Source organism: Lacerta agilis, chromosome 12 (assembly GCF_009819535.1).
Source record: "Lacerta agilis isolate rLacAgi1 chromosome 12, rLacAgi1.pri, whole genome shotgun sequence".
Classification (NCBI taxonomy): Eukaryota; Metazoa; Chordata; class Lepidosauria; order Squamata; family Lacertidae; genus Lacerta; species Lacerta agilis.
The window spans coordinates 7425031-7452633 of NC_046323.1; the positions used below are offsets into that span (position 1 = coordinate 7425031).

A 27603-nucleotide genomic window follows, 5' to 3' on the forward strand; every position below is an offset into this window, starting at 1 on the left:
TTATTGGGCAAAATTTGGCCACAACTTTATTGGTTACAGAATGTGAGTGGTATTGGCTTAGGCATTGAGTGGACTTGACTATATCTGACTCCTGCCTGCAGAGCAGGGAGTCAAGTAATGGTAAACCACTGGTAGGGGGAGCTCCATCGATTCAGACCAACTCGAGCTCCCCCTGGGTTCCCAAGGGGTCGCAGCATGGCCCTAGCCCCACCCCGGGGTTTGGACAAGATCCACACCCCCGGATTCCTTTAACGGAATACCCTTAAGCTTGGAGGGGCAGGCAATGGCCAGCCTCCCCTCCCCCATCATAAGGCCACCCAATGCCTAACCGCAACAGCTTACAAAGTTGTGACAGTTGCTAAGTGGTAGGCGAAAAACAAATGGCCAAGCCAATCTGCCAAATGGAAAAATTCCTACCAGGCCCCTGACAAGGGCAGGCGACCAACCGAAGTCCAGAGCAAGGCCATTGAAGGAAACCTGCAATTAGGGAGGGAGGGAGGGAGATAGAGCAAGCGAGCCGAAAGGAAGTCCTCCAGCTCGTGCTTCTCTTTTAAAGGTGGGTCCCGGCCACACACCCCAGCTGGCCAATTGGCCGGCTGTTTGCTGACGCGGCCTGGAATCCTCTGGGCGGCGATGGACAAAGTCCCCCACTCACCCGGAAGTGAGAGGGCGGCCACGCGGTCCACCGCAACTCCTCCCCACAGGTAAGTGGAGCGGATTTGCTGGGTAGGCAACCCTAATCGCACCCCACTGATTATATACTCACCAAGGAAATATTTGTCATTGCTGTGTCCTGCAGTAGCTTGAGAGTTTTCAGAAGCTGCAGTTCGATGGTGGCATGAGATGAGCAGCAGGCCACTGGATGTCTGCATGAAGGAGCTAAAGGAAAAGGCCACAACAAACAGCAGTGATAGGAGCACAAAGGGTAGCAGGGATCTCTATGCTGGGCACACCAGGCATTGAAAGGCTCCGGGCAGTAAGATATGCATTTCCCATAAAGCCCTGTATCCAGAGATGCAGACTTCACAAGATGTTCATGCCCATGAAACAAAGGGAGACTCTGAGACAGGGGGAGAGCTGCTTTCTTTCTGTGGCTCCTGCCAGTCTGAATAGAAGCTTCTCTCACTTGCTTCTCGTCCTCTTTTGGCATACCTGGTACTGATGCAATGTGAGGCTCATCCTTGGATACAAAATCCAGATATTGACCTTTTACAGCAGCTTCACCCAGTGAGAAGCTCCGCATCGTTGACATAAGTCTTGAAGGCATCTGAACGGTGACAGATTTTAAAAGGCTAGTATTTGTTTTAGCACCGGTTCCTTCTTCGCCCAGTTCCGCACCTGTTGACAATGTGTCCGAGGCTCTAACGTCTCCCTCTTTGAAGCAGTGAGGGGAAAGGCTAGAATCATGAAGAGGGCTTCTCAAGATGGCATTGATCTCTGGTTGTGCAGCCGCCATGTCGTGCTCAATTTTGGGTGCCCCAGATATACCCAAAGATCTAAGCGCCCCATTTATATCAGTCTCCTCACACCCGCTTGCGACATCCTCCACAACAAGAGAGTCCAACTTTCTACAACCCTTCGCAGAGCACTTTCCTTCCACACATTCTGCAATACTTTCGGGAACACCTTCTTCACATCCGTCTCTCGTTTCTTCTCCTTCAGTCAAACGTTCTTCACTTCCTCTTGCATCTTTACTGATTTGGTGGCCACTGAGGCCAATGGCAGTCGCACAGCTTCCCTCTGTGAGAGCAGAACTTACACTTTGGTGCCTTTCACTAGAAGAGGAGAGGCCGTTCCTATCTAAAGGGCTAGCATCACCCAGATTTGTATTGTCAGCATGACAAGGTTGTGAAGTGCAGCCCTGTACACAACTATCTTCTCTCTTCTGTTGTCCTTGCAACTCCTTCTCATCCATATCCTGTAGGGCTTCTTCAGTTGCGCTTTCAAACGGACCACTGAAAGTCTCGCACATGTCGTCTTCTTCATTTATGGAATAAAATATCTCCTCTCCCTGAAAAGTGTGTTCTCTGCTGAGGCTGGGCAAGAATACAGCATTGCTACCATCTGCTCTCGATATGCTAGCACTGGGCAGAAGATCCTGGCTAGTCAGAGCTGAATCTTTCCTCTGTCGCAGGAATGCTTGACAATCATTGGAACTGCAGCTAAGTCTCAAATTACCAGGCAGAGACAAGCCCTGGAAGAAAAATAATATCACTTTAACATTACTATGGAGTGAATCTGGTGTAAGGTCAGATGAAGAGAAAACACTAAGGGCCAAGTTCAATTCAGCTGCAATTCTATGCCCACTTACTTGGGAGTAATCCTCACCTCAACTCGGTGTGCTTCTGAGGAGACATATATAGGATTCTGCTGTTTAGTCTGAATCCAGCCCATTGTTTCCAGCACAATTGCTTACTTTAGCTTTTTGCAAGTTCTTTTTTTTTAAGTGTATGAAAGTGTACAAAATTGTCTGTATGAGGGGAGTGTGCACAAAAATACATATGTGAAAACAACATACAAAATGGCAAAATATTAGGGGAAATTGTTTGGTGAAAACTGTATATAGTAGGCAAAATTGCACACAACGATGTGTGTCTGTCAAGAGACATATGTACTAAAATTCTGTTTATTTTTATTTTTATTTTTTTAAAGTTTACAACCAGATGTGAGAATGCTGGTAAACTGAACTTAAAATTGGGGAAATGGGAAACAAATTGACAGATTCATGCACCCCTACTCCCAGCCTCTCACCAACAGTAGAAGGCCAGTGGAACTGGAAGGCTTTGGCCTATATCACACAAACCTGTACCTGCTTATTCAGAAGTAAGCTCCACTGTGTTTAATGGGGCGTACCTCCTAGGGTGTTTAGGACTCCAGTCTGGAAGTAAGCTCCACTGAAACCAGTTAGACTTATTTCTGAGTCCATATAGAATCATACAACTGGAGGGATCAAACCCCCTGCAATGCAGGAATGCAGTGAGTCCCATTGAGCTTATGGGCTGACTTATGAGTAAACATGTTTAGGATTGCACTGTGTGTGTTGCAGTTGGCACATGCCTTCAGCTGCGAAGAATCTCGCTAGGAAGACTAGCATGGGCACCGCTAACACACCTGAAATTTAGGCTTACAGGGGTCAGCAAACTTTTTCAGCAGGGGGCCGGTCCACTGTCCCTCAGACCTTGTGGGGGGCCAGACTATATTTTGAAGGGGAAAAAATGAACGAATTCCTATGCCCCACAAATAACCCAGAGATGCATTTTAAATAAAAGGACACATTCTATTCATGTAAAAACATGCTGGTCTGCGGGCTGGATTTAGAAGGCGATTGGGCCGGATCCAGCCCCAGGGCCTTAGTTTGCCTACCCATGGCTTAGAACTTCTCGGTATACAAGGGAAAACATCCAGGCAGGCACTTTTATCAGTCAGAAAATACCCGCTGAAGATTCCTGCAATCGAGAAGTGATATATTTCGCATGGACATCGCAAACTGGATTTAGCATGCCAAAAAGGAAGCCCACCTCACGATCAGCAGAACACCCTTGTTCCAAATTACAATGTGATCTTTATTTTTAGGTTTAGGCTTCTCGGTCCCCACTCACCTGGAGAGGTAAGGGCTCTGAAGGATCTTCCAGAAATCCACTGCTGTCAGACTGGCAACTGTTTGTTCTTGTCACTATCACATCTATAATTAGAAAAAATAAAGGTGAGAAGGAAAGTAATTGAAATGACGACTGGAGAGTTTTATTTCAGACTTTATTTCAGCTTCTGCTGCTCATGATAGCCAAGAGAGAGAGGTTTTCCAGTTCTATGTTAGTTAGTTCTTTTAGTTCTAAAGTTGTAGCATATTATCTTGGGTATGTCCATGGGCAATCACTATAGGGTGTTCCTTTGTTTGTCTTTAGCACCAGATAGGAACGGAGGAGGACCAGCCTGTAGAAAGAGGGAGATAATAAGGGAAGGAGGACTGTGTCTGCTCACGGCTCTCCCTCAATGCATAGCTTGAGAAAAAGCTTGTTTGTGCCTAGGCTCTGTCCAAGCAATCAGGGACACTGCCAAAAGGGGGGCATGCACAGGGCTTATGAATATGTAGTTTGTATGCAACCAGACTTCCAATGGCTATGCATGTAGGAGGAAGGCAGGTCGTATGTGCGCATGTATTCTTCCAGAGGTGCCAGAGGAGCCACATTTATGCAGATTCATCCCACGATGCTGCTACAATGGATAAAAGTCCAACATCACACAGGTGAGACCTGTTATCCACAGTGCCTCCTTACCTTCCAGTTGTTGATCCCGAGTCAGATTGGCCTCATCCAAGGAGGTGCTGGGCCTTTATTTTTATTTTTTATTTATTTATTCAATTTGTACACCACCCTTGATCCAAAGATCCCAGGGTGGCGCACGACATTAAGAGCACAATCCACGCAGCAATGTTTTAAATGTTAAAGGAGTGACCCCAAAGAAGAGTGATGGCCTCACTGCCGCTGTATTCATAATGGACACTTCTGCCAGACCAGAATAGGCTGCACAAACACACGGTGCCCTGCAGCTTTTAAACAATAGGTGCCATCGCTAGACTGAAGCCGGGCAACCCTAGACCATCCCATAAATGAGGAGGTGGAAGTGCATGGGAACCACACATGCTAAACTCTAGCTATTTTCCACCACTGACTTTTCTTCAAGAGTGACGTTCCATTTGAAGCTTTACATTTTTTAAAAAAGTCGCACATTGATCTTGCTAAGAAGTCATTCCGCTGTTGTGCTCTGTGGATCTGCTTCAGGTTTATTATTAATTCCAGATGTCCAAAGGCCACAGCAGCAAAGGTAAATACAATTATGTAACATTTTTTTGTTACAGGGCATAAGGAAGGCTGTAAAAGCAAAGATCGTGATAGTAACACTAATAAATTACCTGCTAATTTTAACTGCTGCTGCTGCTGCTAAAACAAAGCTAAGGCAAAGATCAAAGGAGGACACACACCTTCACTCTATAAACAAAGGCGACCGGTCACAAAGATGGTGTAGAAATAAAATTTACTGTAAAAATAGGACCCAAGGTGTTTCAAACAACAGACATTTTTTCATCAAGGAACTTTTGGGCTGCAATCCTATGCATATTTACATGAGAGTGGCCTCACTGAATTCTGAGGGACTTACTTCTGAGGAGGTGCACATGCAGTTGTGCCACACGTTGCAGGGAGAACGGTTCACCTCTCCTTCTCACAGTCTCATTGGGAAATCAGTAATCCTGGTAGAAAATTGCCCTACCTGGTTATATTCAGATATAAACCTATTTTTCGAATTTAATAAACAACTTGCTTGAGACAAGATGCTTGAGATTTAAAGCCTTACAGAGTTTGCTTTTCCTCAGCAAAACCATATTCCCAAAAAGATCAGCAGAATTTCTCCGACATATAAAAGCTACAAAACTAATTTAGGTCATACTAGTCTACCAAATGCAACAGACCAAGGGAATCAATGTAATGGAGCAATTTAAAAACCTTAACTTCAAACCTTAAAATGACCAGTAGGTGGCAGCAGCAGACAAACCTCCAGTGTAAAACTTGAAATACGTGATCACTCAGATAAACTCTTTTACAATGCCTGTGTTCCTATTGACTGTAGGAATCTCAATGGAACAAAAAAATGAAAGACTGAAGCTGCAATCGGATGCATGCATATTTGACAGCAAAACCCATTGAACTTGGCTGGTTTCACGTCTGAGAAAACCACACATTTTATTTCTTTATTTATAAACGTATTTATATACCACTAAATTGCAAAATGGGGACGCGGGTGGCACTGTGGTCTAAATCAGTGTTTTTCAACCTTTTTTGGGCAAAGGCACACTTGTTTCATGAAAAAAATCACGAGGCACACCACCATTAGAAAATGTTAAAAAAATTAACTCTGCGCCTATATTGACTATATATAAAGTAATTCTCTTGAATTTTTCAATTTTTCCCACGGCACACCAGGCAACATTTCGCGGCACACTAGTGTGCCGCGGAACAGTGGTTGAAAAACACTGGTCTAAATCACCGAGCCTAGGGCTTGCCGATCGGAAGGTCAGCAGTTCAAATCTTCGCAACAGGGTGAGCTCCCGTTGTTCGGTCCCAGCTCCTGCCAACCTAGCAGTTCGAAAGCAAGTTGAAGTGCAAGTAGATAAATAGGTACTGCTCTGGCAGGAAGGTAAATGGAGTTTCCGTGTGCTGTTCTGGTTTGCCAGAAGCTGCTTAGTCATGCTGGCCACATGGACCAGAAGCTGTCTGCTGACAAACGCCGGCTCCCTCGGTCTATAGAGCCAGATGAGTGCGTAACCCCAGAGTCGTCCACGACTGGACCTAACGGTCAGGGGGTACCTTTACCTTTTTAAAATCGCAAAACATATTATGGTGGAAGACAATGCGACATGTGAAAAAATTAAATATGAAAGAGAATTGGGTCACTTATAAAAAATTTATTAAAGAAAATGGAGAATTGGAATTAAAGGATTATGCAGAAATTAAAGCTCATATTAGTGATTGGTTCCAATATACTCAAATTAAGTATAGATTAGTGAAAGATAAAAAGATAGGATTTGAAAAAGAAATTTCTAAATTTGATAAATATTTAATACAAGAAAAATAAAAAATATATATCTAAATTATACAATTTGATCTTAGAGTGGGAAACAAAGGATGAATTAGTTAAAGCACCCATGATCAAATGGGTGCAAGACATTGGGAAAAATATTATGCTTGAACAATGGGGAAAATTGTGGAAAGAAGATATGAAATTTACTACGTGTTATATATTGAAAGAAAATTATCTTAAAATACAACATAGATGGTATTTAACACCTGAAAGAATAGCCAAAATGAATAAAAACTGCGGTGATGTCTGCTGCTGAAGCAACACAGGAAAAGGTACTATGATGCATATATGGTGGAATTGTTTAAATATCAAACAATTTTGGGAAACAATATACAATGAAATGAAAAAAAATGTTCAGATACTCATTTAGGAAAACATCAGAAGGCTTTCTATTGGGAATAGTGCCAGAAAGTTTAAAGGAAGAGGACAAGACATTATATTTATACGCAACAGTAGCCGCAAGGTGAAAAATTGGAAAAGTGGTGCAATACCAACAAAAACAGAGTGGCTTGCCAAATTGCTGGAGTATTGAAATATGTCCAAAACAATGGGAGAAATTGGAAGGATTCCAAAAGAGAGGATAGACAAGGAATGGAAGGTGTTTAAAGGATACATGCAAAATTATATTGAAAAATCAGAACTCCTATTAGAATAAACAAGTTCCGTTATAAATACAGGTACTGGAATACCAAATAATATGGATAACAATGTGTAAAGGAAAAAGAAGCAGAAAGTTAGTTTAATTGTGTGTGAAAGAAAATAATGGAAATGGAAATAAATTGCAACTAAATAGATTGGAAGTCTAGCACAGCACAGGGTGGGGTGAGAGGTGAGGGATGGTGGTGGGAAAAGGAAGTATGTGTGAAATTGAGTGTGGGTATGCATGAATAAGCATTGTATGAATGTATGTTTGTTTGCAATATGTATGTATAAATGTAAAATTATCTCAATAAAAATTATTTTATTTTAAAAAAAAATTTTAAAAAGGAAGACAATGTACTCAGTGTATGTTATCATGGACTGACAGAGCAACAGACGCACCACAGCAGATAGTGTGGTGTTCAATTAAACACTTTAGCATGGAAAGATCAGTCAATTTGGCTTCTCTCATTTTCTCCTTTTTCCAATCTTGAATTCAGTTCACAATAATTTGCACATTTCCTCTTGAAAATTTGTCAGCGTTCTAGTGCAAATTTCTGCTTGCAAACACAGTTTTGTACGCAGGTTTGGCTAATACCGGTAATCTTTGTGAGCAATTTCCCCTAACATAATGCATTTTTGAATATGAATTATAATGCAGCTATTTCCCTAACATATGCATATTTGTACAAATTGTTTGCTTGGATAATTGCATCGCAAAATCCAGAGATGTGTGAATTTTGAAGTTCTGGTTTGGAATCGTGGATTAGGTAGTTTTGCATTAAAATGTGAATAAAACAGAACTTCCCCTCTAGGGATAACATAAAGTAAAAGTTCAGTGAAGAACATGCCTGGAACAATGAACTACAGAGCATGTGATTCAACCTAGGCATTAAAGTGGCTTAGACCAACTAACATCAAATTAATGAAGCCCAGGGGATTTTATATCCAACTTCTCAAATTTTGTTTCTTTACTACAATTCTTTGTAATAATGCCAAAATGCAATTTTGCAAAGCTCTGAAATATCCAATGTCATAATTTGGTATTTGTTGTCGAGATCCGATCTAAAAATTCAGCATTGGAATTCTGGAATAGAAATTAAACTGGCCAAAGGAATGAGTTGTTAATACAATTGCATCACAAGTCAGATGTCAAATATAATTGCTGTTGTATATCTGCAGCCAAGTATTGACAAATGGTGGCTAGCATAGGTAAAGGTAAAGGTAAAGGGACCCCGGACCATTAGGTCCAGTCGTGTCCGACTCTGGGGTTGGGGCGCTCATCTCTATAGGCCGAGGGAGCTGGTGTTTGTCCTCAGACAGCTTCTGAGTCATGTGGCCAGCATGACTAAGCCGCTTCTGGCGAACCAGAGCAGCACACAGAAACGCTGTTTACCTTCCCGCCAGAGCAGTACCTATTTATCTACTTGCACTTTGACGTGCTTTCGAACTGCTAGGTTGGCAGGAGCAGGGACTGAGCAACAGGAGCTCACCCCGTCATGGGGATTCGAACCACCGACCTTCTGACCGGCAAGCCCTAGGCTCTCTATCTAATGGCAAATTCAGGTGTGTGGGGGCTGATAGAAATGGAGTCTGAACAGAGCCAACTGAGAAACAAGAAAGAAGTATCAGAATGCTTAAGGAAAGCCCAAATTTTGCAGAGGGACAGATACATACCATACATTATGAATTCATGGGGGAATCCAGTAGTCGGATGGAAAGAAAAACTGAAAGCTGGGAGAGGAAAGTGAGCAAACGGAAAGTTGCCCAGCCACTGCCACAGTGTCCTTTCTCTTGGCAGATCGAGATGAGCAGGTGACCGAAAAGGTTGCAAGGTTTTTAGCTGGGGCAATCAGAATAAGGCCCACTATTTGACTATTGATTCAAAACCCTAAAATGTATTTTATATAGTTGACTTTTTTATTTCTATCCTTTGTGTGTTGTATTGTTGTTTTATTGCTATGACAGATGGCCGACGCAAATAAAGATTCATTCATTCATTCATTCAGTGGTTGCTGCAACTACTGCCTAGAATACAGACCAGAGAATAGCAGCCTGGATACTGGACTGGTGTTTGTCGGTGTTCAGAGCCGTAGAAACTACTGCAAGTGTCCTCTTTTGACAATAAAGAGTTAATGATTATATAATTATATAATATAAAATAACATTATTATTATTATTATTATTATTATTATTATTATTATTATTATTATTATTTAGAATTTTATTATTATTATTATTATTATTATTATTATTATTATTATTATTATTATGTTGTGTCTTAACGTTGCAACCCATCCTGGGACCTTAGAGTGAAGGGTGGGTAAAGGTAAAGGGACAACAACAACAATAGCAACAACAACAGCAAAAATAATAACTATGACCCCCACTGCAATGCTCTCTCCCCCACCCCCACCCCCTTGTGCAGATTTGATAGGGTGCTACTGTGCTGGTGCACGGCTAGGATAAGTATAGTTCAGGGTGGAGGAAATTGAGGGTTTTTCAAAAAGCACCTGCAGTGACATTGACCACTTTGGACTGTATATTTCAGAGGCAAAAGCATAATATTAAAGCCCATTTTAGAAGGATTGAAAGCATCTTAACATATTTTTGCCACTGGTTCCAATATAATGGGGAGGTTATCCACAGAACCCCAAGTTCCCACACCACCTTAAAAGATGGCTTTGGACCACTTCCTGTATGCAATACATCTCTGTCAGGTTCTCACAGTGTCCTGCCTTCCCAGTTGTTCATATTATCTTCATCTCACTAACTGGCTTTAGTCCAGTTCCTAATCCTTGCCAAACAACGAAAAAGCCGGCTGACATCTGTGTCGAGTTCTAATGAAATGAGACACAAAGCTGTGAGTGTTTGGAAGTACAGAGGTGCCATTGCTGCTGTGGCAGACCTTCACCCCACTCCACCCCAGCTTCCAAGAGATGTAAGTGGGATAAAAATGGTTCTGGGAGAACTGGTGTCGTTGGGGATTCCACAACTGATAAGTCTTTAAGGAAGGAAGAGACTATTCACTGTCAACTCTAGAAAAGACAGGGCAAAGCAACAATATGTTACAGCCCAGGTGGCTAACCCCAGGTTTTTTTGGGGGGGGGTCTAATTTTTCCCCACCAGCAAATTTCTTTCCCCCTTCCCATTTTGGCAGCAGCAGCAGCAACAGCAGCAGCAGCAAAAATAAATAAATAAATTGTAAAGTAGACACGGTACTGGGTTAGGCAATGCAAATCGCCGCTCCCCGGTCATCAGGCTGATCATTCAATGAGTGAAGAGACAGAGGAGCTAGCTGAGGGGATATCCGAGTTCATGCATCCGCTTCTACACGTCCAATGTGCATGTGAGAATGAACGCGAGAAAGTTTGGTGTGGCCACAGTAGGCCACGGGTGCTACAGCATTGCATAATTCAAGACTCTCAAGCAGGGATGGTTGGCTCTTGTCATCGAGATGCAATGCAATCTGCTGTAGTTTCATTGTGTTCCAGAGAAACATACCGTAAGAGCCAGTTCATGTGTTGCTTTCACTTTTTACACACAAATAAACAGCTGTGCTGATGTGGGTGGTGCTGTGGGTTAAACCACAGAGCCTAGGGCTTGCTGATCAGAAGGTTGGAGGTTTGAATCCCCACAATGGGGTGAGCTTCCGTTGTCCGGTTCCTGCTCCTGCCAACCTCGCAGTTCGAAAGCATGTTAAAGTGCAAGTAGATAAATAGGTACCGCTCCGGTGGGAAGGTAAACAGCGTTTCCGTGCACTGCTCTGGTTCGCCAGAAGTGGCTTAGTCATGCTAGCCACATGACTTGGAAACTGTACACGGCTCCCTCGGCCAGTAAAGAGAGATGAGCGCCGCAACCCCAGAGTCGTCCGTAACTGGACCTAATGGTCAGGGGTCCCTTTACCTTTACCTAAACAGCTATGCCAGAGTCACAACTCAGGGACAGGATATATGCCTTGTCCCAGCTTCAATCCATGGGATTTCCAAGCAGGGCAGGTGAAGACCCCTGCCTGAAACCCCAAAGAATTCCTACCAGTCATTGCACACAGCATTGAGCTAACTAGACCAATGGTTTGATTTGGTATGATCCTGGCCTGACTGTGCAGGCTGCCTATTAGTTTCCGGGCCCAATTCAAAGCGCTGGTCTTGACCTATAAAGCCTTAAATGGCTCAGAACCACAATACCAGAAGGACCACCTTTCCCCATGTAAACTGTCTCAGACTCTGCAAGAATCATCAGAGGCCCTTCTTCATGTGCCTCCTCCACGTGAGGGCCTTTTCTGTGGCGGCTCCCCATTTGTGAGATGCTCTCTGCAGGGAGGTTCTGGCGCCTTCATTATACACCTTTAGACACCAGGCGAAAGCGTTCCTCTTCAACCAGGCCTTGGGCTGGTTGACATCCAATGCCCTTTTAAAGGTGCTTGTGGGAAGGGAGAGTGGGCAGTGATTGGTTTGTTCAGTTCTCGTTCTCGCTTTTATCAGGCATTTTTGTGCTTTTATATTGGAATTTTGTGTGGTGAACTGCCCTGAGATCCGCAGGTCTGTGAAGGCCAGTATATAAATTTAACTAATGATGATGATGATGGGTGGCTAAGCTGTGACTACCACACACCACCCCTACTACTTCTGCTGGCCGGAGCTTGATGGGAAATGCAGCCCAGGAACATTTGGTGGGTCGCAGATTCCCCATTCCTGTTGCATAGAATAAGGCTATCATTGGCTATCAGCCAGGATGGCCATATGTAGCCTTCAGGATTCAGGGGCCACATTTCACTGAAGACCAGAGACCGAAGACCAGAGACCTATTGGCTTCTAGCCTGGCCAGTTGGCCACTATGAAAACTGGATGTTGGATCAGACAGACTGCTTGTCTGATCCAGTGGGCCTCTAGTTATGTTCTTAGTCAAGGAAGGTGATTAATATTTGACACGGCTGTTCCTTTTATCTTGATTTCATGTAAGACAGACCTCGATGGAGCTCTGCAAAGAGGCCGATACGTCAATCTCCTGCCGCAGAGAAAAAGCGACGTCTGAGATTAGCTCGAGGCTTTCCCCAAAGCACTTCAACTCTTTAGGATTTTGTGAGCGTCCACGGCCACATCTCTTCCCCCCCCCCTCACATTCCCAACATGAACGTAGCAAGAGGCAACCGGGATCGTAGTGAGGCGGCCGGGGATCATTTGCAGGCGAGGAGAGGGGAAGGCAAAGTTGGGAGCTCAGTATCATTGAGTGACAATGTGACATGCTCGTTTTTACTAGCAAGCAAAGCAGCATGGGCCGAGGGACCCTGGGACCCATGGCAGGCTGCCGGTGGCATTAGGAAAGTCACACATGAATTCATTTGGACAGGATGCAGACCTTTTCCACATCAGACTTAAGGCTGGCAAATTCCCAGTGCGTTGTAACACCTAAATCTTTGTTACGATGCTCAGCGATGCAGTTAACCTCTTCTGCCTAGATTAGTCGGTAGACTTTTTCATACACACAGAGAGACGGCATACACATTTGTTTGCTTCTAATGCCATCACTTGATGCTCATGTTGAAGACTGTAACATGAAGAGTATTTGTTGAACAGAGTGAAAAGGTCCCGAAGGCTGTAATGTAAATGACCGCTCCCCACATCAAATGGGGGGCATCTTTTGCATGGTCACGCGCAGCCCCCCCAATCCCATGCAGCTCCTAGCACTACAGCCTGGATTTGCCCCCCACCCCCAGGCTGGACACCTGGAGATAGCAGCCTACCTCTGCCAGTTACCCAATCCCAGCTGGGGAGGCGTTGCCAGGAAATAGGTGGCCAGGTAAGGGGAGGGATCGCCCACCCCACACAATAGTGGGCGGAACTTACCTGGGAGTTCAGAGCTTCAGAGCTTCTCCCACCCTGCCCTCCCTCAGTTAAGCCTTCTTTTGCAGGTTAACCTTTTCTTCACAGGTACAGTATTGGATGGCCATCTGTCATGGATGCTTTAGCTGAGATTCCTGCATGGACCAAATGACCCTTGGGTCCTTCCCAACTCTAAGATTCTATGATTGTGTGAATCCCTGGCATCTGCAGGTAGGACTGGGAGATAACCTTTGATAAGTTTGTAAGATTTGCTCTGGCTGCAGTCATTCACTATCCCTCCTCACCCAATGGTCTGGTTGACTCTGGCATTGGACAGCCATAGAATCATAGAATCATAGAGTTGGAAGAGACCACAAGGGCCATCCAGTCCAACCCCCTGCCAAGCAGGAAACACCATAAAAGTATTCCTGACAGATGGCTGTCAAGCCTCTGCTTAAAGACCTCCAAAGAAGGAGACTCTACCACACTCCTTGGTAGCAAATTCCACTGCCGAACAGATGGGGAAGTCATGGATGGTGTTCAACGATGTTTTACCCAAAGTAATCCTAGTGATATGAATAGAGCTAGCATGTTCATTAATCAATGGGTCTACCCTGAGTAAAAAGTCACTGGGTTCTGCCCTACATCGATGTTTGTCTCTACAGGTGATGAGAGCATGTCATAAAAACCACATGGAGAACTATGTTGTGACCCTCTCACTGGAGATCAGTGAAGTGGTCACAGTGACAGACTAGGACCTAGGAGACCAGGGTTCTAATCCCCACTCAATCTTGAAACTCTCTAGGTGATCTTGAACCAGTTAGCCTGACCTGGGTTCTTGCTAGAACAAAATGGGGAGCAGGAGAACCATGACCACCACCTTGAGGTTCTTGGCGGAAAGGAGGACATGGGCCAATTTCTTGAGGAGAAGATGCAGGTAAGAGGGCTATGCTTATCCCTCTTCTCACTCATTGCTTCTACCCTGCTGGAGCATTCTCCTTCTTCCATATCAGCCTGCCCAGAGATGTGGCAAATACACATCTGGAACTCTGGCTCTAGGCTTATGGGGAAATCACTGAAAATCACCATCCTACTTGCTATTTCCAGATGTTTGATGGTGACCTGGGATACTCAACCTCTCAGGTGTTTAGCACCAGCCTATTGCAATCACATCTGCCAATGCAGTTATATCCCATAATTCTATGAGGTTATGTTACAGCTCAGAAATATTAGGCAAGGGTGTAAGCGGACAAGACTGGGAAAGAGAGAAAGACAGGGAACTATGAAATGTTGTGGTGCTCTCTCTTGTACCAGATTTTTAAAAAGAAAAATCAATAGCTGATGCTATCAAATGATAAGGACTATGCACTAAACCTGCCCATTATTCGTCAACATGCAGATATTTACAGATAAACTATATGAACCATAGGATTTCATAGGAAATTTACGAGACGTGATTTGAAGAAATGTGACTGGGGGGGAGGGGAAGAGAGATTTTAAATAATAAGTGTGCACATAATACCTTTTGCTCCCATGGTTAGCATTTGGCAAGCAGCTGCCATCTGTGAAAACCAATGCAACTTGCCCGCCACCATCAGAAACGCGGAAATCATTGTGGCACTCTTTCTCGCCATCAAGCAATCGTTCCCATATGTACTTTACAGGAGGATAATAAACAGGATTCACACTATTGGAACACAGTCAATTAAGAAAAATGCCGATTGCCTTCTGCAGATATTCCCATGGTGCCAAACTGTACGCGAAAGAGATCGCAAGGAGGAGGAGGAGGAAGGGAAGGTGTGATAATTAAAAGAATTGCCACTCAATAAGTCAGGGGAGCTAATATGTCAGCTCAGCGGGCTGGGGAGGTAAACGTACCCAGCTGCTGGAAAGACTCGAGTGCGGTTTGGTCCCTGGCACCACTTGTTGGGACAAGATGAATCACAAAAGGCTGCGGAAGTGAGTATCCAGGCTACCATGTGCCAGATGGAGGTGGTTACTTTCTCTGATTGATTGCCTCTTGGGCCGCAAAGGGGGCTTTTCAAGCCAACGGATGCTGTTGCATTAGCAGAGCTGGTTTGGGAACCAGCCATTCCTTCTTTGGTCAGTTCCCGCTTGGAAAAAGCTGTCTGGGGTGGGGGGTGGGGGGAAGAGGCAGGGGGACAAGACCAAAGGAAGGGATGGACACCAACACGCACAAATGCCAGAACCTATTACAATTAAGGGTTGCTGCTGCTGCTGCTGAATTTTCAGCCACATGCTATCTTAGTCACCTTCACGCCCTCCCCAAAAGCCAGCTGAAAAGGGGAAAGCACTGGTGTGCAATAACAACTCTGTTCCCAGGTGCTGAACCGCGAATCCGCACACCAGGTAAGTTTGGGTGAAGATAAAAAACAAGGCTACTACGACCAGTCTGCCCTGATCTCTTCCCTACGCTCTGTGCCTTTCCATTCCTTTGCACTGCCCTGCAGCCAGGATCCTCAGATTGATGTATAACTTGCCGGAAAAAATTCGTACATCCTCCTGCTGGGAGCTAAGTGCCCGTCAGACATTTGCTGGGCCTTCCTAATACAGGACAGTGAGCATAGCTTCATTACAGAACAATGGCGTTTGCTGCCAGAGCTTACAGATTTGAATAAACAACAAATAAGCAACATCTGCTCCAGCATATGTGTATGGTGGGGGGAAAGTCACAAAATAAAAGAATTTGTAAATGCCAAAAGCAACACTAAACTGCCAGTGCTACTGTAGAGTGAATTTTTAATTGCACATGCATACAAGGCAGGCTGTGGGTATTAGTCTCACATATGTCTGGTTGCTGCCAACCTGGGAGTATAGATGAATTTAATTAAATAAGGATTATCCCTTCTCCCCAGTACAATTACTTATTTATAACAATGATAAAATTGCCTAATAAAAATTGTAATATTTTGTGTAGAACACACACACACACACACACTGCTCGAAAACACTCTGGTATTCCTTGGAAGTTATCTAGAGATGCTTGGGGTTTGAGTGTCTTTTGGAATTAAGTCTCTGCATTCGGCTCAAGGGGAGGGAAAGACGAAAGGAGCATCAAGATGCTTGGCATGGGGAACGGCTAAGAGAAACGGCACACAGCAGCCAAGGAATGGTCTTTCACTGCATGTGGTGTGTGTGAGTGTGGTGCAAAATTTTGAGCAATTGGATGAGGACAGAGGCCTGGTCCTAGAGCTAAGGGACCCAGGTACATTGGAAAATATTTTCATCATGTCTATGTAACCAAAATACTCGGTCTGTATCTTCCTCTTTCATGCTCAGTTAGATCTACCATACAGTGTAGTCTGTGCCCCTAACCAACTCTTACAAATAAGGCCAGATTTAAAGTACATGAATTAGAGGGTGTGGGGGTACTTGACTATTTGGAATAATTAACTCATCCCATACCTAAAGTCTCGGGACAAAAAAATCTCATTTCAAAGCTCTGTTTTGAAATGAGACATTTTTTTTTAAATGATAGAAACAAACAAACAAAAAAACTTCCTTCCAGTAGCACCTTAAAAGGTAAAGGTAAAGGGACCCCTGACCATTAGGTCCAGTCGCAGACGACTCTGGGGTTGCGGCGCTCATCTTGCTTTACTGGCCGAGGGAGCTGGCATACAGCTGGTTATTATAATACTGGTTATTAAAAAAAAAGATACTGCAAAGCCACATCTGAATATGTTTTTAGGAGCTGTTTAAAAGAAGACAGAGATTCCTGCTGAACCTCAGCTTGCAGGAATTTCCACAGGGCTGGGTCTGCCATGCTACACAACCCAGGGAGTTTCAAACACCAAGGAATTCTGGCAGCACCACCAGATGGCAAGAGTTTGGTCCTTCAGTTATCCATTCAGTTAGTGTCACATGACGTTTATGTTTGAGCAACTGGTCATTCCAGCACAGGCTCAGCTGCTCTCATCCTGCCCCCTACTTATCTGCTTGACCGACTGCTTCCGAGCTCAATTAATAGCTATGCTCAAACTTCACCTGCCTAATATGGGAAATGCCACCTTTTGAAATTCTGCCATCCAGCACGCATGTTTCATCCAATGCTCATCTTGCCTTTTAAAGAAGCCAACCCATGAAGTTGCATGCTGGGGCTGTCTAGAATTAGTCATAATGAACCAACACACCACGCTGCAGCCATGCAAATGTGCTGAAGTATGTCTCCCAAACTATGGGTTCCAGTCAATGTTCATCGCGAGTCGTAACATCACCTTTGGTTATGGCATATTCATTTGCACAACACAAATGGAAGTGATGGAGCCATCATCAGTTGCACGGATCATTTTCTTACCCTTACTTCCAGCCACAGCTGCCTATCCATATAGGAAGACCAAGCAATGTCACCTGTACCTCCTTCCCTGGATCATATCCTTTCTCTATCTGATCACTGCTGTTAGGGACAGTATGTCCCGTTTCACCATCCGAGGGGAAATGGCAACCTGCCACTACACTGCCATGCTGCTGTGCCACCAAAGTCTCCCTTCCTTCCTTCCCCTACTTGCAACAATCGTGCCCAGATCTCACAAGACACCTGCAAGATCTCATGAGATCAGGCTAAAAACCAGTGCCGCTTCTCAGCCACCAGCAAAAGTAGCAGACTGGGCACCGCTAACACACCTGAAATTTAGGCTTACAGGGGTCAGCAAACTTTTTCAGCAGGGGGCCGGTCCACTGTCCCTCAGACCTTGGGGGGGGGGGGCGGACTATATTTTGAAAAAAAAATATGAACGAATTCCTATGCCCCAGAGATGCATTTTAAATAAAAGGACACATTCTACTCATGTAAAAACACGCTGATTCCCAGGACGTTCGTGGGCCACATTTAGAAGGCAATTGGGCTGCATCCGGCCCTGGGCTTTAGTTTGGGGACCCCTGCTGTACAGGTACCACCTCTTTGGATTCTGCCCCCCAAGGTGACAGTTTCACCCCACCTCATGGGCAGGCAGGCAGGCAGGCCCTGATTGCTGTAACTAACACATATGAAATCCATACATTATTACCTGGTGGTATTTTATGATGCCATCTGAAGGCTGGTCTAGGCATCTGCATTTGACACCTCCACAAGGTACCTAATGTCAGTCCCAGTTCTACCACAACTCATACATACATTTTCGTGAGACTTTGGATGCAGTTGAAACCTTGCACAGCACACAACTAAGAGCAGATCTAAATGGTTGACCAATATGACGACGACATTGCTTATATAGAACAAAAAACAATGCCGAGCTAGTAGCAGAGTGGACTGGCTAATGGTGCAAACAGTAAGCCACATATCTCTGGTGTAACTCAACCATGAAATCTCAGGCTCTACTTCCTACCTTCCAGCAAGTAAGAATTACTCAGAAAATGCATCTTAGGAAAGCCAACAATCAAAGACTACTGAAAACAAGATACTTCCTGCAATCTCTTTTGTTTACTTCCATCCCACTCTCCTACCCATTTACAACTTGTCTCTTACAAGAATCCCATCCATCCATATGAAACTCTCCTTCAAAACAGGCAGGGTTTATAGGTTGAATAAAGAAACCAGTTTGTGAGAGAATCTTTTTGGTTGACCATTCAGTCCATATCTCCGGCATTTCCATTTCCAAGGCTCTCACATACGGCAAATTTGCAAAAATGTTATAGAGCAATTATGGTTGCTAATACCCACCTGAAGTGCTTTCAAGAGGATTTCCCCAGGAAGATTCATCCTCAAAGCTCTGAATCTGTGACAGGAGAGAGGAAAAACACTCCTTAAAGCAGCTCGTTTTTGTTTATTATTAAAAGTATATTTCTTCACTTTGACATTAGGATTTCAAACTAAAACAACACTGAACAAAGCAACGCTGAATGTTCTTTTGTTGTTGATGCGTCCTTGAAAATAGAACTTCAGTTTGGGGATGTAAGTTAGAGTTTATAACACAGATCTGTTCCACGTGATACTATTGCCAGGTCAAAGCACATTTTTGCCTAGTGGAAATCTCTCTCAAATAGAAAAATCAAGTGTTGAGTGGCAATGGTAGGCTGCTGCCCATTGAGACTGGCAAGGTGGGAGACCTGCGGCCGTTGGATGCCAACTAATTCTAGATTTGTCCCCATCCTCTTCTCTGTTGAGTTCTACATTTACAACACTGGGACTAAGGAGGAGGAAGCAGACAGCCAGGGCCACTCTCTGGACTACTTGTAAGTAAGAATGCAGGTGGCGACTGGCTGAGGGTAGTTTGAGGTGGATGGGGCAGGGCCTTATTCACCCAAATGGATTGGCCTCCATGGGCAAGTGCTGCCAGAATACGAAACACTGAGAAACAAGAGGGAAGGATGAGCACAAGTGCATTTATAAAAAAAACAAACCCTAAGGGCAACCCCTCCTTCCCCAAAACAGACCAATAAGGGCTGAGAAAAATTAATCATGGTTCATATTGTGAATATGAATGGTCAGCTCTTTGTGGCTTTCATTCTGCCCCTAAGAACCATTTGGGCACTACCCAAAGTGGAGACTATGAACAATGCACTGCAGAGAAGGCAACTGCTACAGTTGAGGGGCCCCTCTCGTTTTCTGATGAAACATCTCCGTATCAAATTATGCCCTGGTCATCTCTGTCACCTTCATGCCCCGCAAGCAAGTGACAGGGAGGCGCACGACATAGTTTGATGCAGAGATGTCCTTTCTCAGTCTGCTGCATCCAAGTCTTTATGCACACTTGTATTCCATATCTTGCAGCTCTGCAGGAGCTGGCTACAGAGAGGAGGAGGGAAATCAACATGGCCCCACAGTCACTGGCCAGAGAACCAAGGGCTTGTATAACAACTGGCAGCTCTTCTCTTGGTTCAGTCTCAAAGCTCTGTCTAGAAGAAGAATCTTAAATATTTCTGCAAGCACCTTGGGAACTGAGCACAATAAAGTGAGTGAAGTATTGGGGTGGTATATTGAGGGTTTTTTGGGGGGGGGTGTCTTCCTCTCAAATGGCTTGAAAGTATTTCCCTCTTCACACTTTAATATCATAAACACATCTCTCATATACACCCGAACCCATAAGGACCCAAAATTAGCATGCATAGCTAATGATAGGAAATAATCGTTCAATGATCATGTCATACTATAATGCTCATAGGCTAGCATCTAAAAACAAGGATGTTGCTAGTATCGCATCAATCAACCAAATGACATTCTATTTCTAAACTTCTGCTTGGTGAACGAGCTGGCAAGATTTGTAACCGACTTCCAATCTTCCAGTCACCACTCTCCACTACAGAAGGGAGAGATATGGTTTCCTTTCTTCCTAACTTGCCCTCCCCACAAAACAACGTGGTGAACCAAAACTCACCTATTATTTGAAATGTACACACTTCAACAAACAAAAAAATGTGTACAAAAATAGGTATATTGGGGGGTGAGGAATGTGCCTATGTGTGCATGTATTGGTAAAAACAGCATAAGCATTCATCATATATGGGGAAATTACTCAAAGCGACTAGCATGAGTTTGGCCAAACTGCGGGAGGCAGTGAAAGATAGGTGTGCCTGGTGTGCTCTGGTCCATGGGGTCACGAAGAGTCGGACATAACTGAACGACTGAACAACAACTTACAAAAAGGAGGATTGTTTCAGGAATTCCCGACAAAATCACAAACTGATACAGAAATGTGATGAACTGAAGACAGGTAAAATGAAATAGATACTGGGTGGGCCGGGTCTAGAGTTATGTTTCATGGCCTATGGATTTCTAATTAATTGGATGGGTTTTATTCTTTTGTAGATTTTGTAACAATGATCTCCTTTATGATTTACTTTAAAAAAAAAAAAAAGAACTGCTATAAGCCACTTTGGGCGAGCATTGCCTGGAAAGTGGCGTAGAACTATTTTAAAATAAGATGTACACTAAAACCAACTTTCCTCTGTGCCTCCATCACCTATCTATCCACAACACAATCTGTCTTACCTCCTCCATTTCAAAGGAATCTGAAGGCTTGCAGTTCAAGCTAGACACTCTCCTGAGCGTATGGGTCAAAAGCATATTGGGTTCTTTGCGTGGCCTGTCTTTAATGAGCATCTCAGAGGTGGAAGGAAGATGAGGCAGTTTCACTGGAAGGTGGGGCAACATCCAAGGTTTACTTGCTATGGATTGTGCAGCCTTTGCCCCCTTCTCGCTTGGAAACTGTTCTTCTTTCAGAGGGCCCAAGGCAGGATTTTCAGATAAGCCAGTCCCCGTTGCCATGTGCAGGTCCACATCAACAGAAGAATTGTCTTCTTTGGCTTGGCACGTGCCAGCATTTCGGAACACTTGAGGCCCATGCATCGTTGTCTGCCTGGACACTTTTCTCAGGAGTTGACCTATTCTCCTCCTCTTTGCCTGTGTGACCACAAGTTTCCGCTTAGGGGAGCCCACTGCACAACTCTCCTCTCCTGTTCGCTCTTCCGATTTATGATGCATGGTGTTGATGTCGTTCAGCAAAGAAGAAAAGGCGCTAGTCACATGATCCAGGACTTCCAATTGCCGAAAACGTCCTTACGTTTGAGACAGATGAAAACAAAACTTATGCATTTCTTTGTTTAGCTGCAGACCAAACCTATAAAGCTCCCAGGCTTCATACAACAAGCTGAAGACAGACAACTCTAAATCTCTAAACTCAGATCGTATTGTTAACACTGCAATGTGGTTGCTGCCACAGAGCTTTGTGGCCATCTCCCTACTGGTGGTTGACCCTTACTAGACTACCTACATGGCGGGCAGGAGTCAGATATAGTCAATTCAATTTCAATGCCTAAACCAATACCACTTGCATTCTGTAACCAATAAAGTTGTGTCCTTATTTACCCCATTAACCTGAAATACTGGTGTCCGTATGTTTTATTATCCAACAAATTCGGGGGGGGGGGGGGCCCTCGGGGCCTTGACATGAAATGAACAAAACATGAAAACTGCAGCAGACTAGTCACCTGACAAAGTTAATTCTGAAATTATCCATGTTAGTTCAGAAGGTAAGCGGAGTGGAATGTGAGTCAGGGAGCAACCCACAGAATATGGAGTGTGAGCATGTAAATGTCACAGTAACTTTGGCTGTAGCTCAGTAGTAATGCATCAGTTTTGCAGGTCCCCATTTAATCCTTGGCATCTCCAGGAATTGCTGAGAAAGACAGCTGCCAATCACTACTAAGCTAGATGGACCAATGGTATAGGACAGCATGAGACAGCTTTGTATCCCCTGCTCCTGCCATCACAATGAGCATTGAATGGGCATTTTGCTGCAGAGAAAAACAAGGGGCTAGATAGTGATAGGACGGGTGATTAAATTTGTCATTTAGCAACAATTTGTCAAATCTCTTTATCGTGACTGGCTGTTTTAGTAACCCAAATTGCTCTATCTTTCCCGAAAATGGCTTGCAGTCCTAACCATATCTATGCAGAACTACCGGTATGGCTGATTGAAATCAATGGGACCCCAGGTAAGTGGGGTTTGGGTTGCAAATTTTGCCCTTTTGTTCCTTTTGATGTGCCAGTGTCCGAAAGTATGGTAAACAAAATCAATCAGGATAAAAAGCATACATTCTTCTATAACATATTAAGTGCTTGATGGTTGTAATAAGACTTATTCTCCTGATCTTCCCCCCTCAGCAAAACCTTCTGCTTATGAGTTACAGGTGGGTAGCCGTGTTGGTCTGCCATAGTCAAAACAAAATTAAAAATTCTTTCCAGTAGCACCTTAGAGATCTGAAGAAGTGTGCGTGCACACGAAAGCTCATACCAAGAACAAACTTAGTTGGTCTCTAAGGTGCTACTGGAAAGAATTTTTTATTTTGTTTTGACTTCTGCTTATGAGAATGAGCTCATCTCTCCAAAACATTTCCCTGCTCCCCACAAGAAAATCAATTATTTTTATTTACTTACCACATAAATTGGGGCTTTCTATATCCATTCGTTTTCTCTGAGCTTCAATGAAGACCCGGATGTTGATTCCTTTAGCTATGGAAGCACAACTGATGAACCGGGAAGGGATTTTAGTGCAGATGTCCGGCTCATCTGTACCAAACCCCAAATCCAGCAGAATCTCAACTGGATCCTTTTCCGAGAAATCTAACCATTCAGTGACACTATAGAGAAAACAACTACATAAATTATGCTGCTGGCTTGATATGTTATTTCATTTAGACCATAGCGCCACCCACGTCCCATTATCTCTGAACTAGACAAGTACAAAATGGCCTATGAGAAGCTACCACCCAACAAATCTAAATTGACATTGTAAACTTTAAATTTGTTCCCCGATAAATAAACTATGCTTTACAAGAGAAATTTATTTACATTTATTTATTTATTTATTTATTTATTTATTTATTTATTTGGGCTTATAGCTCACCTCATCCCAATGATTCAAGCCAGATAACAATGCACATGTCCATTTCAATAATCGTTACTCATGTCAAGAGTTTCTGGTAATAGTTTTGCTTGTCACCCATCCAACGCTCACTTAAGTAAAACTCTCTTTCATGTCATGAAGATGCCTAGGAATGTTTAGGAGTTTCATTATGTATTAAGTTTTCATCCATGAAATTAATCAAACTGGAAACACAGTCAATCAATGGGTGTAATGTAGACAATGGTCAGTGCGCAGCTCCTTCAGCTTAATACTGGTCACACTCAAGGACACTGGAACTGCAACTCCATGAAGGCTTTGCCTTATGGCCAGTGCATGAGCCAAACCCTTCACAGAATTTGGCTTCTAACCACATGGAGAAAACTAACACATGGGCCAATACACCCTAATGGAAGTGAACAGAGAGAAGATCCCAAAATATTTCAGAGTGGGAAAGACTCCTCCTATTAAGAGGGAAGGCATCCAAAGGCCCTTGGGCTCTTTCTCTTTCATGTAACTCAATCCAATTTTCTGGATTGCTGATCAACTCAACCTCATCTTCAGTGGGAATTGGTCAAATCACATCAGACCCTGTTACATCCCTGGTTATGTGATTAGGCTATCTCTCTCAACGTTGCCTGATGAGAGTTCAGGTCCTTTCCTCTCGCCCATCTACTTGCCTCCCTCCTGCCTAATCCCATCCCTTCTCCCGACTTGTCACTGTCATGCCCTTCTCTGGCACCCTGCATGCTACTACAGCTGTGAGCAGGCACCAGGGCTGCTGGGATATATAGTTTCAGTGCAACTGTAACACTGGGGGAAATGACTTTCTGGCATTTTGCATGTAGCCTCAGCAGGGCGCTAAGTGCCGACAGGAGTGGAGGAGAGAAAACCACTCCTTTCTCCATTCTGCTGAAGCAGGAGGAAAGGAAAGTGGCTCGGACGAGGGTAGGGTTTGGAGCTGGGTGGCAGGGAAAGAGGACTTTAATTCTGCTCTAGCTCAAATTGGAATCTATCCAGGAGAACTTTCAGGTCTGTGGTGGTCCGCTACCCTTGTATTTAAGGTGAGGGACACGGGTGGCGTTGTGGTCTAAACCACTAAGCCTCTTGGGCTTGCTGATCAGAAGGTCAGCGGTTCGAATCCCCACAATGGGGTGAGCTCCCGTGGCCCTGTCCCAGCTCCTGCAAACCTAGCAGTTTGAAAGCACACCAGTGCAAGTACATAAATAGGTACTGCTGCGGCAGGAAAGTAAATGGCATTTCCGTGCGCTCTGGTTTCTGTCACGGTGTTCCATTGTGCCAGAAGTGGTTTAGTCATGCTGGCCACATGACCCAGAAAGCTGTCTGCAAACAAATGCCAGCTCCCTCGGCCTGAAAGCAAGATAAGCGCCGCAACCCCATAGTCAGCTTTAACTGGACTTAACCATCCAGGGGTCCTTTACCATTACCTTTTTTACCTATTTAAGGTGAGCATTACAAGTTTCAAAAATTTGTTCCTGGAGAGAACCGGAGAACATTCTGAACATTGCTAATCATAACTCAACCAGGGTCTGAAGCTCAGAGGAAAAGGGGGACTGAGCCATGGGAATCTGGCATGTGCTGTGAAGCCACTTAAAAGGAAAATGCTCAGGCACACATCCTCACTAGCTTTGACCACTGTCAATTACTTCCAGCATCAGCAGACCACACTGATGCTGGAAGATGAAACAATTGAATTGCACACATGCACACACATCTGGAATGGGTCATGGGGGTGGCTTCTGCATCATCTACCAAACATGCATATCTATTTAGGTCCAACCACTTTCTATTTGGGGGGGGGGTGCCTTTGTTTTTACAATCAAGCGGCGTGTAAATCACAATAAATAAATAAATAAATAAATAAATAAATAAATAAATAAATAAATAAATATTTTCTTTGAGCTTTCTGGGAAATTCTGAGTTGGAAATGAGGGCAATTTGCATCAGCATTTTTTTTCCAGTTTGCATCAGAACATTTTCTGATGCCCTTGAGAGTGATGTAATTTAGCATGTTTATTTTACTCGGATTGTGTAAACAAAGCCAAACACTTCAAAACTGCCAAGTTTGCCCAATATTTATTTGCAATTGGCAGCCGTTCGTTGCTACTAATGAACTTGTGAAACAGAAAATTTTCCGCAGAAAAACGAAGCCCCAGAAAAAAAACAACTTTCCACCCCACATAGCCGAATCTGAGGCGTGTGCCTTGCGCCGTGAAAGCCACAGACTTTGAAATCTGGTTGACGCTGACCTTTTGGGGGCACCGGTAAGAGAATGGGATGAGCCAGCGCTATTCCATCGTGAAAGGACAGGCATTTCTGAAAACTGATGCAGGGATCTATAGTAGTGGGAGAAAGCAACAATGAAATTTGTTTACACTCCAGGTCCTCTGGGATGTCATTATAGTTTCTTTCTGGAGTAAACATTTGCATCTTTCTTTTAGTTCGAAATGTTACTTTGCCGGAGATCTTCAGGAGAAGAGCATGTATGATACTGTGGCAAACACATTTGTTCTCAGGAACAGTACGTTACAGGAGGTGTTAGAATGTAGGTGTTAGGTACGGCTAAATGCTAATTATAAAGGTGGCAGAGCTTCTTCGCTTTTGACAGATGGCGTATCTTTGGAAGTCTTTGGGGAGCACACGTTCTCTAACCACCTACCTTCTAGAAAGATATTACTGCTTTTAATAAAGCTCTGTCTCTGTAACATGCAACGAGCAATACCGGAAGCAACACCCTCGTATCTTTATTTCGTCAAGATTTCCTAGCTGCGACTTGTTAACTAGTTTGCTGTCTGCAACGGATTACGAAAGGGTGAGCTGCACTCTCCTCAACCCCCCCCCCCTCAAATGCCCACCACCCCAGAGGTCCGTTTTTCTAGATCACCTGGAAACATATGTAAAAGGTAATTCAGAAAAAAGATAAAGGAATTAATAAGAACTTGGCTACCTGCATTTCCCTGCTTTGTTTTGTTTTGTCTGTTTATAGAATCAATCAAAGCGGCCCTTTACCATACAGCCATACAATTTAAAACAGGTAAAACGGTTTGCACCATTTTAAAAAGAATAAAAAAATCCAAGCAAAACTAGTACAGTATAGGTTAAACAAAGAGGCACAGGTGGGTCCCACAAAAATACCTTAACTGTCAAAGGGGAAAGAGTTACAAGTGGGTAGCCATGCTGGTCTGCCATAGTCGAAACAAAATAGAAAATTCTTTCCAGTAGCACCTTAGAGACCAACTGAGTTTGTTCTTGGTAAGAGGTTTGTCTTCAGCATTTGGTAGAAGCTGAATAATGATGGGGCCAGGCGCACCTCTGTAAGGAAGGAGTTCCACAATTTGGAGGCTGCCACAGAGAAGTCCCTGGAAGCAGTAGCCGGGTGGCACAGACCGGGTGTGTTGCTGACCTGGCTTCCGAATGGCACACGTCACTGTCAGTTACCGAGGGGAGGGGACAAGGTAGCTGGGAGCTTGGCACAGTGGGCAGAGCACTGCCAGATTTCATAGAACTATAGAATGGTACAGTTAGAAGGGACTACAAGTGTTATCTAGCTCCACCCCCTGCGACACAGGAATCTTTTTGCCCAATGTGGGGCATGAACCCACGGCCCTGAGATTAAGAGTCTCGTACTGTACCTACTGAGCTATCCCATATGGCAATGCAGGTGGTTCCCTCGCACAGGGTGCTGAGCCGAGGGGTCACCTAATGGAGAAGATCCATAGTTGTGAAGATCCATTTGGGGATGCCAAATTTTGGCCTTGCCTTGGGCCCCACATGTCAGGGACTGGAATGAAGAGGAATGGTGGAGACCCCACCCTCCTGCACCTCCCACAGAAGAGGAAGGGAGTATAGATTTACAACAGTGGTTTGCAGAAGGTCGTGGTTCTGAGACAGAAGAGGGGCAAAGCTGGGAGATAATGGGAGAAGAGGAGGGAGGAACAGCAGAGCCGGAGCAGCTGGCTGACACATTATCATTAGAAAGCATTCCAGACCCCCCGTCTCCCAGAACCCGGCAAGCAGTGAAAGTGGTCAAGCAGAAAGTTAAAAGTCAAATGGCCTTAAGCAGCTACCGTAAAGGGGGTGGTAATGTTGGAAAGGGGGGGGGAGAGAAGATTACTTGGAGCAACTCCATT

The 27603-nt window shown here is 44.2% G+C and overlaps 1 protein-coding gene across 1 annotated transcript in view; it reads right to left on the reverse strand.

The window, feature by feature from the left end:
- The window catches only part of ITPRID1 (ITPR interacting domain containing 1), a 41568-nt gene that overhangs the window by 7387 nt on the left and 6578 nt on the right, over positions 1 to 27603 (reverse strand). Inside the window, exons 5-10 of the mRNA XM_033165600.1 lie at positions 25723 to 25809; positions 22987 to 23189; positions 21040 to 21605; positions 18772 to 18826; positions 3600 to 3682; positions 767 to 2194 (exon numbers count right to left, since the gene is read on the reverse strand). Of these exons, the coding sequence (XP_033021491.1) occupies positions 767 to 2194; positions 3600 to 3682; positions 18772 to 18826; positions 21040 to 21605; positions 22987 to 23189; positions 25723 to 25809 (2422 nt within the window). The remainder of the gene's footprint in view (positions 1 to 766; positions 2195 to 3599; positions 3683 to 18771; positions 18827 to 21039; positions 21606 to 22986; positions 23190 to 25722; positions 25810 to 27603) is intronic.